The following is a 20,382-nucleotide window of genomic DNA, read 5'->3' on the forward strand; positions in this document are numbered from 1 at the left end:
CACAAATCTAAAAAGTGAATTCCTACACTCAATTGGAAAATATTTGGATTTAGAATATTGGATCAAAATTACTTAACTGCTTCAGTAAGTTTTCATAACTTACACACACACCATAGCTAATCCTTAAACCTTCTGTTTCCAAAGCCACATTTTCAGTCTGAAAAGAGCTTGTTTTGCAGGGCTAGCACTTTAATGGCCAGATTTCTATCTAAGCAATAGATCCCAAGTCACACTTGTCCTTCCTATTATCCACAAGAAGATCACCTTACAGCAGACAAGTCTTTGTTCTTCATTTTAGATTATCCTGGGAGAGAGAGAGAGAGAGAGAGAGAGAGTGTGTGTGTGTGTGTACGGGGGCTTAAAATCACAAACTTGTAAATTCACTTAACTTTTTCACTCAAGCCTGACACTCTACCTCTTGAATTGTACCTCCACTTCCAGCTTTTGCTGATTAATTGGAGATAAAGAGTTTCATAGACTTTCTTGCCCAGGCTGGCTTCCAACTTCAGTCTTCAGATCTCAATAGGCACAAGATATCAGTTCATGGCTGGAAATATTTATTCGTTACAGGATGCATTTTTATATGAATCTATCAGCAGTATACCATGTATGAATCATCATTTTCAAGGATTTAGCTTTCTTTTAAATAACTTTCTTTCTTAGCTCGATTCCCCAAGAGTTCTTGATTTAACTCACAGAAGACAGTAAGTCCAGATACCACATTTCTTAAAACAAAAAGATTTTTGCTTACTTTTCATAAAATAAAGAGGTTTCTGAAAATGGCCACATTTGGGGTTTTTTCTTTTTGCCAGTTTGTTTCTAAACGACATCTTTAGTTTATAAGCCATTTGCTGGCATGACTCCCTCTTCCTAGAAGTGAATGTTAGTCTTCTCCTACACCTCTTCCTCCTTCTCTTTCTCTTCTTCTTCCTCCTTCTGCTTCTCTCTCCCTCTCTCTCTCACCTTAATAAAATACTGTCATAAATTCTAGAATTGACATCATACATTCTGATCCTATACACATCCAGTCGCTGTCTTTTTATTTATTTATTTTTTGTCAGTTATGGGGCTTGAACTCAGCACCTGGGAGCTGTCTCTGATATATTTCTGGCTCAAGGCTAGCACTCTACACTTTGAGCCACAGCTCCACTTCCCATTTTCTGGGGGCTAATTAAAGACAAGAGTCTCACAGACTTTCCTAACCAAGCTGGCTTTGAATTCACCATCCTCAGATCTCAGCATCCTGAGTAGCTAGGATTACAGTGTGAGCTACCAGCACCCAGCTAAGCCCCTTCCAGACTCTGTGTTTCTTCCTTGCTATATAATCCATGTTCTCTTTTTGTCTCCCTTCTGTCTCTTCAACATCATGACCACTCCCCTCTCAGGCACAGAGAGACCCCTGGAGATCGCCTGGCTGTTGTTAATGGAGGAGTTGGCCAAGCCAGCCTGGCAGGAGGCTCCTTCCCAGGAGATTTGCCCAGCTGCTGTCTTTCATCAGAACCCCTCCCCCCCTTCCACAACACACACACACACACACACACACACACACACACACACACACACACACCTCATCTCATCATGACAGGCCTGGCTGCTCCTGGCAGCTGAGCCACCTGGTCCTGCCTGTTGGCCTTGACACCACATCCAGGACTTCACCTACCCCCCAGATGCACCTCAGGGCTCTCAATTCTGATGCTGCCCACATTTCTACCTTGACACCTGTGTGCTGAAGCTGTCAGTGCCTCGCTGGTAGACCACACCCCTGTTAGCGACTGCACATTGCAGGCTCAATTCTCTGCAGTGACAACCACCCATGGATCTCACCACTGCCCAGTGTGCCAGACCCAGGAAGAAAGCCTGGGGTAGGCCTTGCCAGTGTGTCTAACCACACAGATGGAATGTTCTAGGGATGCTAGGAAGCAAATAGATACCACAAAGCCATTTGAGGTGACATGACATTTACTTTTCTTTTGACTAACTTTAGAAAAATAGCCTTTGGTCCCATCTACCTAAGCATGAAGGACGCTGGTGGCTCATAACTATAATCCAAGTTACTCAGGAGGCTGATCTCTAAAGGCTCATGGCTCAGAGCTGGCCCAAGTAGACAAATATGAAATACTTGCAGCTCCAATTAACTGGCCAAAAGCCAGAAGTGGAGCTGTGGCTCAAACGGTAGTGCACCAACTTTGAGTAAAAAATCAAGCAAAAGTTCTAGGCTCTGAGTTTTTAAGACCCAGTATTTTATTACTGTATTATATAATTTATAACATTTATAAATATGTAATATATTATAAATAATATAATATTGTGTTACAGTATTATAATAATAACAATAATAAATAAATAATAACAACAAACCCAAAACAGCTCAAGATGTAGTTTGAGTGGGAAAGCACCTGACTAGCAAGCATCAAGTCCTAGGCTCAAACCCCAAACTGCCAAAATAAAAATTTGTAAAAAGTCTCTTGAGATTGAACCCCAGGCTTTTCATTCCCCGAGTTTGTAACATTAGACCCATTATTTCCCTTCTCAATGCTCCTGCTTTCTCTTCTGTCCCTAAGTAAACACAATGCCATAAACAAATGAGGGTCACAAATGAGGTAAGCTTCTTAGAATAGACCTGATATGTAGTAAGTTATTATATAATGGAACCTCCAAGGAGATCCACTACTTTTTACATTCTCTATCTAGACCCTTCACTAGTCCCTTAAAAAAAATGTCTGGGTAAAGAAATGAATGCCAAGGAAGGTGGCTCATGCCTATAATCCTAACTACTTGGGAGGCTGACATTAGGCAGATAACTACTCAGGACCAGTCTAGGCAGGAAAGTTTTCCAGTTACCTTCACCACTGAGAGTTGGGTAAGGTGGTACTCATGTGTTATCAACAAGTGAAAACTTAAAGAAAACAGGCAGATGACAGTCCAAGCACATGACTGGGCACGAAGTGAGACCCTAGCTCAGAAATAACCAGCACACACAAATTCACTCTCAAACTTGGTTGCTAGACCTAGAAGATAAACATATAAGTAAACACATACCAAATCCTGTACCTAAATATGTGATCAATCTGATTAAAGTACCATAGATGCATGTGAGAAGGGCCATAATGAAGCCCCTGAGAACAAGTGCCATGAACTTTAACAAAAACATTAGGAAGGTGAAACATGTCCTGTCTGTAGTGTAGGAACCAGTGCAAAGGGGTGGGAGAATGGAGAGGGTGAAGGGTAGCCAAGGGGTTCACAATGTTTTATGTCGATTTGTATGAAAATAAGCAATAAAGCATGGTGAGACTGATTTAGGAAGGAGGAGAGAGGATGAAGGGGAGTGATAGAAGGTATGAGCAAGGAGCACAGTGTGTGTTATGGGCATGTCAAAATGAAACTTCAAACAAACAGCCAATGAAATGGTTGGGGGCAGGACTTAGCAATGCAGCACCTGCCTAGCAAGCAGGAGGCCCTGAGTTCAAACCTCAACACTGCCAAAGGAAAACAAAAACAAAAAAAGGAGGGAATATCTATTTCCTTCTTCTTCCTTAAAGTAACTGGCCTTTAAATGCTACCTTTTGTCTTTCACTCATAATGCTTTTATTCCTAAAGTCATTTTTGTGCGTTTTGATAACTAGATTCTACCTACTTGAAAGGCAGAGCAGCCTCTAAAATACTCTGTCATTTCTCAGGCATGTATCTAATAAACATAGATGAAGAACACATCTGTTCTCAGATTTTTAGCTTCTCTCCCTTTTTTCCTAGTCTCTGATTGTTCCCGAGGCTCAGGCAGGCAGCTGGAGGTGGAATGGGGACAGACCAGGACAGTCTCACCCCCATTCTCTCATCTGTCCTTTCTCCATCCATATCCTCTTTTTAATTGTAAAACTCTTTTCCACACAGGAATGGTTTAGGTCCTAGACTATGAACAAAAAGCTTTTCTCTCATGTTTAAAAGAATCTGGCAGATGCTTTATTCTGTCACGTTGAGGCAGTAGGGCACAACAAAGCACTTGGGTTTTCCTTTACTTTTATAGATGGAAATCCATTAAACATACTCTGCACGGCAGTTATGAGTAATGTTGGACCTGGAAGAAAAGAAACACAGCTTCCAAAACACTGAGACAGGATGCTCAGATGGACCACAGCTTGGAGAAACTTGAAGGTACAGTAATCCATCCACTTCTTAGACAGTCCTCAGGGCAGCGCAGGAATGACACCACTTTATTATAGTTTCATTCTCCTTAGATGAGCCAGTGACACTCTCTGAGACACAATGAGCTGGTCCAAAAGGATCTGCTCTGTTGGGAGAGGGGTTTTCTTAAGAGCAGTTTCACTAGTCTGAAAGATGATGGCAAAACCATGCTTTCCTGAGGCAAAGTTAGCTGGCTGTTTGGAAAGCATGTGTTTTGACACCAGCTGTGAGATGAATCACGAACTGAAGACTCCAGTAATCATCAAAAATTACAGGAGGGGCTCACAACCACCCTCCAAGGCAGGAAAACCTGGTTATCAAATTAATTTTGGAAAATGAAAGATGACAGGACGGGCCATTTTTTTTAACCCCCTGGAAGAATGCTGATTTGGTTCAAAAATGATTTACAAAAAAAGACTTGTTTCAAGCTTCATGAAGCTAATTAAATAAGAGATCTGCACCAAGATAAATTCAATCTTTGTGTCACAAAACCACTGGACTATGAAGAGGGGCATAAGTGATTATGAGTATGAGACATAGCTGAATTAGTAGGCTAAAGAAGCAGATAAACCATCTAATTGCTGTTTTCTTTTGGCAGTACTGGAGTCTGAACTCAAGGCCTTGTACTAGCTCAGCTTGCATGCACAGCTGGCATTCCATCTACCCATTGACCCATGCCTCCAGCCCAACTTTTTGCTGGTTATTTTGGAGAAAAAAAGTCTTATGGACTTTTCTGCCCAGGCTGGCTTTGAACGATAATCCTCCAAATTTCAACTTCCTGAGTAGCTAGGATTAAAAGCATAAACTACACAGACTCTTTTAGACATCCTAACATACTACTAGTCTATAGAGAGTGTATTTCTCTTCATTTGGAAGAGAAACTGCAATTGTAGAAGACATACATACAAAGATGAACAATACAAAATTTGCTTTCATTTTGCTTTCAATTTGTATCAACGATGATGTTTAGTTAGCTCCATCGTCATCCCTGTTTTATTTATCCCACCGCAGTATTGCTATGGTGACAAGGAATCATGTCCCTTAAAATTGCACTTTCTCTTATAGTAGCACCAATCTGTTTCCTAATTTCTTTCTCCCTCTGTCTTAATCTTCCTTAATCTCAGTCTTCTCTACAGAGTACTTGCAAATAACTCTGGACTGTCTCACTCCAAGACCTTGTAATCCAGGGTTCACATAGAATCAGTCTTGGTCTTAAGTCTGTTTGCCTTCATCCAGGCCAACCAATGTATTTCTCTTCATCAAATTCCTACATGGAAGGCTCACTATGTTTACAGACATGGTATGAAACTAAGAAGACAGCTAAAACAGGGTTCACAGAAATGGCTGTCCACTCTGACAGGCCATCCACCCTCTGTTCACATAAGAGGTAAATAGATATGAGGAATTCAGCTAGGTTTTGAAGGCACAGTGGGATCCAAGGTCAACTTCCACACAGTGCTAAGAAGGCTTGTCAACTACCAAGAAGCTGACACTGGATGTAAGACATCAGTGAAAAGAATACTGAGATGAACTGGTGGAGAGGGCATAATAAAAAGTGAGTTCAAGCCGGGAACAGTGATGTACACCTGTAATCCTTAATACTGGGAGGACTGGATTTCTAGAGTGGCCTTTGTAAAAAGCCCCAAAGACTCCATCTCCACAGAAAACAAAAAGCTGGGTATAGTGATGCACACTTGTCATTTCAGCTAGGGAAGAAAGTATGAATATAGGAGGATCACAGATCAGAGACCAGCTCAGGAAGAAATAAAATCTTATCTCAAAACTAACCAGAGTAAAAGGCCAGAGGAATGACTCCTGTGGTAGAGAGCCTGCTTAGCAAGTATGAAGCCTTGGTTTCAAACTCCAGTACAACAACAACAAACAACAATTATCATAATAATATTTTTTAAAATAAGTGCTTGGGACTGGGGACACTTAGCATATGTGAGGCCCTGGGTTCAATTCCCAGCATCCCAACACCACCTCCTCCCGCTCCCCTAAGAAGAAAAATCATGCTTTTCATTTTAAGCATCTGCCTCCTTAGCTCAGTAGGCAGTGCGTCAGTCTCATAAAATAAGTGCTTTCTCATTTCTCATTCATCGTTTCTCTTTCCTCATCTCTTTTCACTATCTAGTGGGTCTAGGTTTGTAAGTAGAGGCACTAAATTCAGCTCCTTGATGCCTAACAGCCACCTCCAGGTATGAAGGGACAAAGGCTTCAAACAAATGTCCCTAAAAGGAGACAGTGGCAAGGCAAGCAGAGCCAGAGCCACAGCCCTGAAGAATAACCAGGCAGGCTTTGTAGGAAAGGACCTATTCTAACAATGGCACAACCTCACCCTTCCCCAAACTCTCCCAAGCTTCAATCATACTCGTGTGTGTGTGTGTGTGTGTGTGTGTGTGCACGTGCGTGCATGTGTGTGTGTGTGTGTGTGTGTGTGTATGAGACAGACAGACAGACAGATAGAAACAGAGACAGAGACAAGAGAGTGTGTACGTCGGTCCTGGGACTCAAGATCTAGGTACTGTTCTTAAGCTTCATTTTGCTCAAGGCCAGCATTGTACCACTTGAGCCACAACTCTACTTCCAGCTCAATCGTATTTGGCATTACCTATCACCACTCAACCGACCCTTCCGAAAAAAATACCAATGCTGGTAGCTACAGTTTTTGAGTAAACTATACCCTGAACATTCTCAGTGTTGTGTGTGCTGTATTACTGAGAAGACTGTAGGAGGCTCCTGAGGTGTTTCTTGATGTGCTCCATGACTCATTGCATAGGTGACAAAGAATCTGAACCAAGATTCATGTAATTCTACAATTCTGGCTCTTGAACTCCAACCAAATTTAGAATAGTTGCAGCAGGAGCAAAAAGCCCAGATGCCCAGAGGTCGCACCTGAGAGGAAGGACGCTGCTACTCCACACTCCAGCACAAAGGTAAGTACAGAGGTTTGTTTTTACAGTACTTAAGTTTCAATTCAGGACTTTGTGCTTGATAGGCAGGCACTTTACTACCACTTAAACCACATGTCCAATACCAATCATCTATTTTTCATTTTAATTATTTTTCAGATCTCACATTGTTGTCTGGGGATGGCCTCATATCACAATCCTACTATGTATGGTTCCCCAAGTTGCTGAGATCACAAGTGTACAACAACAAGCCTGGACTTATTTGTTGAGATGAGGGTCTTATTAACTAGATGCCCAAACTGTAACTGTAATCCTCCTATATCAATATCAGGGTAGCTGAGACTCCAGCAGTAGCCACTGATCCAGGCTCGCTAAGCTCCTCACAAACAATATCTAAAGTTCAATGTGCATGACTATGGTAATAGTAGATGACCTTTTCTCACCCATAATTTGTATAAATCATGATGAACTCCTAAGTGAACACTAAACTTCTCACACCATCTACTCTGGAAGTCAAAGGTCTTCCTTCCTCTCCTGCTTGTTTTACTTCAAATACCAAAATCCCCCCAATGCCACTCTTCTGTGGTCCTTTGGGGCCTGGGCCACTTCAAGGTGAATGCGTATCCACTTGTAAACTCCATCTCAAATCACGCTGACTTCTCACCTTGTCTTCATCTTCTTCTTTGCCAGAACTTCAACCTGGAATTAACGTTATGTCTTCCTCATCCTCCCTGTTCTGTTCGTTTCCAGTTTTGCTGCTTAAATCTGAGGCCATGCTCTAAACTTTCTTCCTTATTCTCCCTGTGGCTAGTGAGGAAAGCAGATGGTAATTGGACTGTGTGAAGTATTTAAGAGCAACAAACACAAAGACTTAACTGAATGGAAGGTCACATGGGATACAGAGGAGCTAACAATGTCATAGAAATGAGTGGCTGTAAAAGCAAACTAGAAGCAACACAGGCAAAGTGCCTCATTTATTCATTCATTTATTGGTACTGAGATTGGAACTTGCAGTGCTGAGTTCTGAATTTAGCAAAGTGCAAAGTCTGCTGAGCCATGCATCCAGATTATCACAGGCTTTTGGATGGTAAATAACACAGTTGGATATGTTTTCAACACGGCTAACCATAAGAAAATCTTCTCCTCAGCACCCCATTCTATATAAACATTTAAATATCGCCTATTTAAATACTGCCTTGCTTTCACAGATTCACTTCTTAATTAGTGGAACTTCCAATGAAAAGCAGGTTGGGACTCAACTTTTCCTCTTCAGCCCAGTTTGGCTTTCACAGTTTTCATTCCTTTATCTCTCAGTGATGTTCTGGGTCAATTTCTTACTCACATTCTCCAAAATTCCAATTCTCTCTTTGGCTAAATCCACTTCATGATGAAGTGCCTTATTGATTTTTAATAATTGTTATTGTGTTAAATTGTTACATATTTTTAAATGGTTAGGTATTGTTAGATAATTATTTTTCTGCAGAGGTTTTCACTTTTGAGATTTCTAATTAGTTCTTTCCAGGTGCACATGTTCTCCATTTACACTGGAATGCTTTGTGCTCATCATTTCCCGCTTATATGGGTATCGTTCCCTGTCCTTCAAAGTTCTCTCCTTGAAGAAACTTAGCACTTGATTTTGTAAGTTCTTTCTGTGTCCCTCCACCCTGACCAATTACAGCATCAGCAGATATAATAAAGGAAAATAAATTTTTAAAAACTAAAGTGATGTTGGTGTGCTGATGACATCTCTTTGCCAACAACACGCCTCCCCCTTCCTTCTCCCCCCCTCCCCCGAGATATACCTTTCCTTACATTCAGGGGTAAGCTCCAGAAATTGCCCTGTATCATTTAGTGATTCCTTTGAATTCTCACCCTGCTATATGATTTCTGCATTCAACCAGATAATATACCCAGGAAGAAAATATCATGTAATTTTGAAGCAGCATTGAGACCATAAAGAATAAAGTTACCATGGTATTCAAATTGGGAAAATGAAGAAAACCATCTAGAATCTTACATTAGAGGCTTTTTGAAACCTGTGAGTGGATATTAAATCTCAACCTCTCTTTCTTTCCCTCATTCCCCACAGCATACCCCAGGGAGGACAAAGCTAAGCTTCTGAGACCATCTGTCACCCACAGTGACTGAGAACCAGATCACATGACCATCTCGCACCACTCAAGCCAAAGGATCTCTCACAGTTCAACCCTCTCTCACAAACCTTTAGGATATTTTTCATTCAGTAAACATTTCCTGAATGTCCCATGCACATAGAACAACCCGCTAGACAAACACATAGTAAATTTTACACTAGCAATAAACTTACAATTGGCTGGGATCCAAGACTGGAGTCCCTCAATGTTAATCTCATTGTAAACCTGTTAATATAAACAAGTAGCAATGTGCTCATTTGGCTGCTTCTCCAACAAGTGAAGAATGATTAAATTGGACTAGTGCTTCATGCTTGTAAATTCTAGCTACTCAAGAGGCTGAGATCTGAGGATTATGGTTCAAAGCCAGCCCAGACAGGAAAGTTTGGGAGACTCTTATTTCCAATTAACCTGCAAAAAGCCAGAAGTATGACTTAAGTGGTAGAGTGGCAGCCTTGAGGAAGGCAAAGGGACCAAGTAAAAGTGCAAGGCCCTGATTCAAGCCATACTACTGGCACAAAAAAAAAAAATTAGTTTAAAGAGTCAGGCAATGAACATTTACATTGTGGCTATTAAAAACAATATATATATATATATATATATATATATTTCCCAGTCCCTGCAAGGCAGGGTTCACATCCACCATTCCGCGTTCTCTGCTCACGGCTGCAGACACAGCCCTGAGCAGAGCCACCACCCAGTAGAAGTGGGAAGAATGGACAAACCCATCCACTGCTCTCTGCAAATGCCAGAGAAGGGACTACACGCTGTAGCTGCTATCTTATAGTGCTGTCAACACAGCCAGAGTCAGAAAGGGGAAACATTCCCACACAGGAAGGAAGCACACGGCCCCAACTGTGTCTGGGTCACTAACCTGATCGATTTCCATGAGTTTGGGGTAGGCGCCGGGCCATTCTATGGCCACCTTGACGATGTCTGCCGGTGGCGGCATGGTCAGACCCCAAAATATCCACAGCCCGCGGCACTGGGGATCCTCCGGCCAGGGCCCCACGTGTCCACACCTAATGAGGACGACAAAGAGAAAGAGAAGTTGCTGGGCGTAAAGGCAGGGCGGGTTCTGCTTCGTCACTTCCTGTTTTCACCCCTGGTTTAGGCATAAGAAACTGCTGCTCTTATTGCCCACAGGGGCACAACCCATAGAAGCACAGGCTCTCCAAGATGGGACAAGGAAGGGAGTGAGGGGGAATGCCATGAGTCCAGGTCTCCAGGACATGTTGCCCTGATGATGGGGCTTGTGCATAGAAAGTGACCTCTTAGCAGTGGGGCCCAGACTCTGAGTCCCACAGCCTGCTCTGTCTGTCCAGTCATACACATGAATACCCACCCCACGCTTTCCAGAGGGATGGACAGCCCAGGAAATCATGGCCAGGAAGCCATTGTTATTTAAAGCAATTTTCTGTGCATCACAAATAGATCTCTAAACTACAGCAACCAGGATGTCAGGAGGAAGGAAAAATACCCAGGAGTTTACACACACACACAGAGGCTCCAAAGGCCAGTCACACAAATGGCATCTTCCAAGGAGGGGAAAATGCACTCATGTGGCTGGAACAGCATTCGGCAGAGACCTTGGATTTGCACAGGCTAGTGTTGCTTGCACAAAGAAGCTGGCCTCATCCTCCATTGCCTGCCAACTTCTTTAGCTTTAATTGATGAAAGTCATGTGACTGTGTGTATAGATGCACAGCAGTGTCTTTTCCCTCAGTGTGATACTCCTAGCCACCAGCCACTTCATGCCCCTGCCTTCCAGTCTCCTGCTAGTCAAAGCTGCTCATTCTTTATGCAGCCTTCTAGAAAGATCTTGGGAGAGACAACAAAACATTATTACATTTCCCCTGCCTTTACTCTCTACTTTGTATTTTCACTACAGATTCTGAATCTTCATGCACTACTTCAGAAGGAGAATCTTGGCATCCTTGATTGCCATACAGCAACTCTAGCATGGAGACAGCTCACATGAATCTCAGCACTGGCGGGGTGGTTCTGGGGTTCTCTTTTCTTCTCTCCTATCAACATTTTAAACAAGATGGTAGTGCACAAACTCATATATATATATAACTTGGCACATGTAAAAATGTGTCCGTGTAATCTAGTCCCAAAGTAAAACCACTGAGTGGAAAAAATATGTACAGTTTTAACTACTATTATTATTATTATGTTTTTAAATCGAACTCAGGGATTGCAATCATTAGCAATCCACTCCACCACACTGAGCCATGCCTCCAGTCCTTCCTTACATTTTGTTTCTGCACTTGTTATTTTGAGATTGTGTTTCACCTTTTGCTGGATCCTGTGCCTGGACAGCAATCCTCCTATTTTAGGCTTCCCATTGTAGTTTGGATGGGGAGCACATACCACCACACCCAACCCTTCTTCCCTTCAGATGGGGTCTTGTGAATGTTTTTGTTTTTCTAGGCTGCCCTGGATCTGATTCTCCTAATCACAAACTCCAGCACAGCTAGGATTACAGGCATGAGCTATCACGTGTAACCATTTTTAACTTCTGATCATCATTTCCCAGTGTCGCTCTAAGGATGTTTCTAGCAATTTATACTCCCCCCAACAATGAATAGAGTAGCTTACATGCATGCATTCAACCTCACCAACAGATGGAGGGAGACCACTGTCAGGCTGAAGATCATAGATCTCTTGTTCTTTCAACTCATGTTTGTCTTATTGTGTGTGAGACTGGACAGATGGAAGAAAAGCCTTAAGTATGCTTCCCTGTGAACTGTCCAAATCTTTGGCCTTTTCTATGGGGGTCTTAAGGCTACTTTTTGGAAATTGATTGCTATATGAAGATTTTAACCAAACCTGTACACAAGGCTCTCTATAAGACCACTGTAAGCCTCAACAGTTTCTGTCCCAGATCTGCAGGGCAGCTGGATATCACTGAGATGACAGCGGGCACAGCAGCTGGGTGACATCTACACAGACATAAATGACCAACCTAAGCTGAGCAGACAAGAAAAGGAAATGAACCAAAACAAAGCTACATTGCCCCAGCCCAGGGTGGCCAGGGAAGCCTGCTGTGAGCTAATCCATGATCACCAGAAAGGGCAGGTCCATCGAACAGCAGCCATCCCTCATCCCACAAATAATTACTGGGCGCCAGGCCTGTTCTCTGTGCGGACAGCAGAACAGGAGACCAAGGCATTTCATGGCAAGAAGGAGCATGGAGAAGAACATAGCGTGGAAGGAGGCTGCAGCCCATCCCAGTGGCTGGGATGGCAGAGAAGATGTGGGGAGACAGTGGACAAGAGGAATGCAGTTGTGAACAGAAAACTCAGGGAGTTTCACAGAGAAGGTAGCATTTGAGTAAAAACCTAGGTGAGGCAAAGAAGTAGACCCTGTGGAGATCTGGACAAATCATATCTCTAGATAAGGGAAGAACATTTGCCAAGGTCCTCAGGCAGGAACACATCTGGCATGTCCCTGAAATAGGTGCGTGCAGAGGCCAGGCAAGGCAGGTCAAGAATAATACACTGATACATTAAGAGAGTGGCTGGTTCACCAACTCCTGAACCTCTAGACACTACTATACGCTCCAGTGGCTCTTAGTGATGTCTGCAAAAGGAAGTCATGTCTGCACACATTTCCAGAGGGTCTTTGGCAAACTGTACCAAAAGCCTTCCAGGTTTGCATTCTGTTTAGTAACTTTCATTTTCGAGGATAGTATTTTCAAGAAATGATTAGCCCTAGCAACACTAACTGCTGTTTTGTTCATAATCCCCCAAACTTGACTACCCAGCAGTAGGAACTGTTTTGTCTCCCCTGCGGTATACAAGCAAAAGACCAGGCTTCTGCTGCAGAGGCAGCATCCTGCTAAAATACCTGAGCACTTTCAGAAAAAAAAAAAAAAGATTCTAGCCAGACTACTGATTCCAATTCAATAACACCCCTAGACCAAAAACTGGGCTGTAATTGGATGTGAACTGTTTGAAGGCCATGCAAAGTGATCCTGAGAGTGGTCAAAAGGACCAATAACAGAAATCAAAATGTACTTTGGGCATCTTCCCCCCAAATGGACAGACAACATTAAAATTACACCAAAATAGGTCATCTAACTTCCCTGGAATCAAAGCCCACAATTGTTCATTTACTCTCTTAGCTGGTTTCATTTCACCTAGACAGGTAAGGAAACCTGCTGAACCGGTGTGGTGCTGATGACTGGGTGCTTTCCTGGGTCTCCCAAGGAGTGGAAGAGGCCAGGAATGCACAAAGCCACCATTGAGAGAACCAGGAAGTGAAGCCCCCCTCCTTGGGATTTCCTTAGCCACACCTCCTTACAGCAGATCACAGAGCTCTGCCACAAGAACAATCACAGAGGCTGAGCTGGCACTGCCAGGAGTAGGGCATAGGCACAAATAGCACATAGGAAGTTCCAGTCCACTCTTTGTTCAGTCCTTTACCTAAGTACCTGAAGCTACACATGACTTTTGGCACAATGTAAAGCCAGGGATGTAATTCAGGGTGTGAGTGTGTATGTGTGTGCATGCACATGCACATGCATGTACCCTGGGCATTGCACTACGAGCGCTGATAATATCATGACCCATGCATGCCAGGATGAACAGGCATCAGCCACCCATTTTGACTGCTCCTCAACGGCCTCAAAAGACGCCATCTTTCCCGATGTAAGGCTGGGAGACAGGAAACCCTCCAACTGGGATGGGTCCTCTATCAAAGGCCCCTGAGAAATCATTTGGTACACAACATACAAATACAAAAATGTCTTCCATGCTGCTCAGGCTGCCCCTGGGCCCTCTGCTTATGGTCAGCATTTTGTGTGTCCCCTGAATCATGTTTTAAATATACAAATGGCCCCTGGCAGCAAAGGTCCCCACACCCCCAGCTAGACAGATCACAAGGGTCAGGGCCATCCTCCTTAGAGTTGCCACCACGTCAATGGTCTCAACAGACTCAGGAAGAAATACCAGCATTGGCTTAGTTCTTGGTCAGTGTTGTAAGAGATGTACATGTCCTTTGAAATCTGCAGCCAGAATGCCTGTCTCCAGGTGTCCTTGGCTTCCCCCTGCCAAGCAATGGCAGACAGCACTTGACTCTTGTAATTTAATGTTCCTGGATCCCTCTAAAGAAATTTCCAGAACCTTTTCACTGTACATCCAGAGCCAGGCAGGCATCTGCTTCATGATTGATATCTCATGAGCATCACCAGCACAGGGGAAACTGAATCCATTGCAGCATCTCTCAATGAGACACCCTGGATGATGTCAGCTACCCACTGGACGTAAGCTACAGGAATCCATGTGGACAACACAGCATCACAGTTCTTATACAGATGGAAGAACAAGCATTACTAAAAACAAGGGGAAAATATTTGTAATAACTACTACATGTGTAGGACAAGCAGAAAAGGCCAAAAGCCATGTACATAGGACCATATAAGATGATGTTAGCGAAATGAACCCAAGATAGGGACACAAATATCTTTTTTCTTTCTTGCTATTGTTTCTAATATATTTATAATGTACCATGTGATTTGTTTCCTTGTTTGTTCCTCCCCCATGGTATAACCCCTGTTTTCACTGTATTTGATGTCGGTGCCCTGCATCTTGTATATATACTTCTCTAATTTGGGCAGGGGAAGGGAAAAAAACAAAATGCTTAAATAAGAATGCAGCTTGACTCACTGCAACAATGAAATGTACAGGACACTAGATTGAAAACAAACTTTACAACTTTGGTGGGGCAGAGGGTAGTTGTGGAGGTGGGAGGAAAGGGATGGTAGGGGGAAAACAAAGGAGGAGGCAACAATGCTCAATAGGAAATGTACTCGATACCTTGCTCATGTAACTGTAACCCCTCTGAACAGCATTTTTCAATAAAATACGTCAAAAAAAAAAAAGGAAAAGAAGGCAAATTTCAGCTGGCAAGACACTGTAATCATGATGCCTTCTAAGGTAAGCTATCAAATTCCTGGGAGCTGAGAGGTTGGGTGAAAAATTCTAAAACAGTCCTGCTCACATTGTTGGGTTTCGACATTCCATGTTTAACAGTCAGAGTCTATACCCTACGGGGCAGTTTGGCTCATGTCTATAATCCTAGCTGCTCAGGAGGCTGAAATGGTGTTGAGCAGGATCATGGTTCAAGGCCAGCCCCAGAAAGCAAAAGTGCACAATACCTATCTCAATTAATAAAGAGTTGGGTATGCTGATGTGTGCCTATTATCCCAGCAATATGGGAAGTATGTTAGGAGGATCATGGTTCCAGGATAACCCAGGCAAAAAGCAAGACCCTATCTCAAAAATAAAAAGGGCAAAAAAAGGGCTGGGGATATGCTTCAACTGTTGAAGCACTTGCCTGGGAAGCACAAGGTTTTGAGTTCAAACCCCAGTGTCACCTTACTATACATATTAAGCCATCTGTTAATGAAATGAGGTAGAACCTTCTCACAGGACAGTTAGTTTCTAAAGTAACTAAGGTCATTATCAGTTACCATGCTCCCTATACACTAGAAGGTGCTAAGAGATTAACATGGGGCTGAGCCCTGACTCTGTCTCTATCAGGTACAGGGTAGCCATGACAAGAACAGAAGAAGATCCAGGAGGGCAGTCTACATCTTCAGAGATGAAAGACCGCGACGAGACGAAGAAAGAAGAAAGAAGCCTACACTGGGGGCTCACACCTGTAATCCTAGCTACTCAGGAGACTGAGATCTAAGGATTGCAGTTCAAAGCCAGAACAGGCAGGTAAGTCCATGAGACTCTTATCTCCAATAAACTACTCAGAAAAGGCCAGAAATGGTGCTGTGGCTCAAGTGGTAGAGCACTAGCCTTGAGCCAAAGAAGCTCAGAGGAAATACCCAAGCCCTCAATTCAGGCCACAGAACCAGAGCAAGAGGGGGAGGGGGCTGAGGAGGGAGGGAGGGTCCTTGGGGTCTATAAGTAATGATGTGTACAGAAATGAATCTGTGCAGAAGTTCTTCATTCTCTCTGGGAAACACTAGGGCACTGGTTTCTTGTAGGATACACTTTAGGAAATGATGACTGGAGACTATTTGCCCCCTTGTGTCTCAGAAAGACAGCTACAAAGTAGTCTTGGCCTACAACATACTAGAACGTGGCAAAGAAGAAATGTTCCTTAGTCTTGCATGGAATTCTCATCACCTGCGTTTCCAGGAAATCAGCCCAAGACTTCTGAGTAACTTTCCAAGTCTGAGAAGACAGTAAAAACTCAATGAGATGCAGCTTTGATTGGGCAGATAAGCAGAAAAAGAAATGATGAAAAGAAAAAAAGCAGAATACTCGCATTTGGGGGTCACTGGAATCTGAGTGTCTCACTTGCTGATTTAAATGTGTGGATGGTGACTTGGGATCCACAGAATATAAACCTCCCAGAGCCAGTCTGCAGCCAGACTCAAAGAAACCACCAGCTAGCCATCCTCCCAGAGTCCATCCCCACCATGGTGTGCCAGCCCTGAGCTGGAGTCACATCTGGCAGAGAAATTCTCAAGTTCACCAACGATCTATTTGTAGCACTGCTGGTGGAGGCAGCTAGAGCAAGTGCCCCCTGCAAAGCCCTGTTCCCCAACTTCCAGGCAGAAAACATTCTCCAAGGGCTTCAGGGGCTGAGACACCACTAAGAATCGGTGACAGATATTGGCTCTTTCCTTCTCAAAGGCTATCACTTCCTGAGCATGCCCCTGGTTGGTTTATAGCATTCCCTCTACCCCACATATCCTGTCCTCTCCTCTCCTCTGGGTCTGTTTCAGAAACTCTATCCAAGCTGGGCACCAGGTACCAGTGGCTCACACCTGTAATCCTAGCTACTCAGGAGGCTGAGATCTGAGGATCATGATTCAAACCAGCCGAAGCAGAAAACTCTGTGAAACTCTTATCCCTAACCACCAAAAAGCTGGAAATGGAGCGGTAGCTCAAGTGGTAGAGCACCAGCACCCAGGCTCTGAGTTCAAGCCAAGGTATTGGCACCAAAAGGAAAAAAAAAAATCTCCCATCTAGAGCCAGAAGCTAACTAGCTCCTAGGAGGGATTTCTAACCTCTCGCCTCTGAAGATAGAAACAACTGCTCGATGCTGTCTTCTTGAGCCCTGATCCTGGCCCACCAAAGCTCTTTTCCATCTTTACCCTTCTGGTCTCTGTGAGTTTCATGAAGAAAGATACCCTATCTCATTCATTTATATGGGTGCATTCATTTACATGGGTGGTATGGAGAACAGATCAGTATTTTCCAGACAGGGAGGTGAGTAAATGAACAAATCAATTATTCATTCCTTAAAAACAAAGGGTGCTGATGGCTCAGGTCTATAATCCTAGCTTCTCAAGAAGCTGAGATCTGAAGGTTGTGCTTTGAAGCCAGCTGGTACAGAAAACTCTTAACAGACTCATCTCTGATAAACTAGCAGAAGTGTCAGAAGTGGAGCTATGGCTCAAGAGCACCAGCCTTGAGCAAAAAAGCTAAGGTATGGGTCCCTAGCCCTGAGTCCAAGTCACCATATTGGCACAAAAGATTTTTTTTAAAAAAGTAAGAAAAGGTAAAGGAATATTCAAACCAATAATGCATTTTTTTAATCCAGAATTCTTTGCCCAGGAAACTTTCAGCCTTTTCTTCCAGCAGTGGAGTTAGCTCACCAGATAGAAATAGAAATGGAGTGGGGTGGATCAGAGGTAAAATGGGGCTGCATCCAGATTCCTTTGCCTCCTGGGGAAATTCTGCCCACAGCAGCCAGTCCAAACTGAGGGGCTGGGCCCCTCCCTGTGTCTGAGCCTTCTCTAAGCCAGGAATCAACATTGCAACTGGAAAGCTCATTATTTCAGAAACTAATGCACAGACTTCCTCCCTTGTTCTGCTTTTTGGAGATTTTCAAATTTCTTTCTGCTGTGATAGTGTGTGACTTGTCCCCTCCTGCTAGCAGGCCCTGTCCCCTAGGGTTTATGTACGCACAGAGGCAGAGCTGGGGCCCAATTCCCTCTCTCAAAACCCAGACACACAGTCGCAGCCAACACTAGAGAGCCTTTCTACCATCCCACAGCCAAACACTCTCAAAGTTTCCAAACCTGCTGATCAAAAAAACAATATGTGAATCTTCCTTCCTCCACTCTTTCCAGCAGACTCAGAACTCTAATGGCTGCCCTAGGAAATTATTGCATCAGATTGCCGTGAAGTGCCAGGATAGCACTCGGAGTGCAGGTGTGAGGATCACCAGCTTGCACCTGACAGGCCAGGCACACAGAATTCCCGGTAGCAGATGGCAACAGTCACTACACCATGTGGCACACAACAGCACTGAACTCTGCCGTCTGTTCGCTCTGTTAGGTCCCTGGGGCCTCATTCTCTCAATGATTGACGGATCCCAGGCTTTCCTCAGACTCAGAGGTTGGCCTTGGGGTCCATCATGGTCTTGCTACATCCAGAGCCAGAGCTCTGAGACTATCAACAAGTTGCATAATGCATCTGACCTCTGTCCTCACCTGTAAAAGTCGAGCAAAGGGAACTCATAAATGTTATAGACCATGATAGACAATTTGCCCCATGAAAGTTAGAATGTGATTGTGACTTTAACAAAGCATCACTATCCCACAATACTGTGAAATTTGGGAAATTATGTAATCACTTAATCACAATTAAGAATTTGAAAGAAAAAAAAAGTGGAGCAAAGGCTGTCAGTCAGTCCTGTGGGCTCAGTGTTTGGCCTGCTGAGACCTCTGACCTGAAGGTCACTGTAAAGGTCTCAGAAACTGTCTCAGAAGCTACATCTCTTTGACCTTCCCCTGCCCTTTCCCCTCATCCCTCTCACCTTGGAGGCCAGCTGCAGAAACCAGAATCCTTCTCCCCCTGAGAATCAGAATTCCTGTCCTCTGAAGCTGGTTATAAAATCTAGGAAATTCTAGAAAGGTCATTCTTTGCCTTCTTGCTCCCTTAAAAACCTTAAAAAAAAAAAAAAAAAACCTTATTCCCTTAAAAGTACAGGGTCGCTCAAACCTGTAATCTTAGCTGCTTAACAGCTATGGACAGATGACCATACGAAGTAATATTCTATGAAATGAACTCCAAGACAGGGAAACAAGAGACACTTTTTAGTTGCCATTGTTGCTCTTTTTGTTTTCTTTTCATTTTGTCTTGCTTGTTAGTGTGTTTATATTTGGGAGGAGAAGGAAGGGCACATAAGGCTGAACAAATACAACACTGATACTCACTAGATTCTATGTGGGAAATGAATTGGATAGTTTATGGATGGGGATGGGAGGGAAAGAGAGGTTAAAAAAGAATTGTACTGCCTGTGCCTCATTCATGTAACTGTAACCCTCTCTATATCAACCATACAAATATAACTTTTAAAAAAAAAAGAGGCAGAGAGCTGGACATAACAGTTTGAGGTAGCCTAGGCCAAATATATTTTTTTTTCAGGATTCCGTCTGAACTAATAACTGGGAACACTGGCAGCAACTGTCATTCCAATAACACAAAAAGCACAAACAGGAATATCACAGTCCAGACTGGTCCAGCCATAGAGCAAGACCCTGTCTCAAAAACTAAAAGAGGCTGGCAGAGTGGTTTCAGGGGTAGAGCACCTGTCTAGCAAGTATGAGGTATTGGGTTCAAACCCTTATGCTAAGAAAAAAGAAATGGACTATATAAATTAGTCTTGTTTTTGTGTTGCAAGTATTTCTTTTGTCTTAACAGGAGCGCCTGTTGTGACCCATATAATGGGTGGGAAAAGGTATCCCACAAACCTACCACCCCTATAGTATACTCTCACGGTAGAATTATGACAATGAAATCATTAAGCTGTAAGTAGAGCAGAGCCTGGGCTAGTGTTTTTACCAAAAACATAGGAAACTTGGAAGAACAAAAGCAGAGAAACAGATCTACAGTTTCATCTGCCCAGGAATCCAACCTACCCTAAGGACTGTAGGGACACAACAGCAAGCACCATAGCACTGCACAGGAAATGAGGCTTTTCAGATAGAAGATTGTTTTTGTCTGAGATTTAAGGGTTGTGCAAAAAGTTTAGGGGAACCTCAGTGTTGGAGGAATTGGGGGTAAAGGTTAGGAGTACGATCCTGGGAGGGTAGGCTAGGAATTTTGAGATTCACTGTCTACTTCTGCACAGGAAGGGAAAGACATGATCCAGGAGGG

The 20,382-nt window shown here is 43.4% G+C and overlaps 1 protein-coding gene across 1 annotated transcript in view; it reads right to left on the bottom strand.

The window, feature by feature from the left end:
• Window positions 1–20,382, bottom strand: part of Elmo1 (engulfment and cell motility 1) — a 418,449-nt gene that overhangs the window by 373,173 nt on the left and 24,894 nt on the right. The window contains 1 exon segment of the mRNA XM_013036055.1: window positions 10,116–10,263. Coding sequence (XP_012891509.1) covers window positions 10,116–10,193 — 78 coding nt within the window. The 5' untranslated portion in view covers window positions 10,194–10,263.

Source organism: Dipodomys ordii, unplaced genomic scaffold (genome assembly GCF_000151885.1).
Source record: "Dipodomys ordii isolate 6190 unplaced genomic scaffold, Dord_2.0 Scaffold245, whole genome shotgun sequence".
Taxonomy (NCBI): domain Eukaryota; kingdom Metazoa; phylum Chordata; class Mammalia; order Rodentia; family Heteromyidae; genus Dipodomys; species Dipodomys ordii.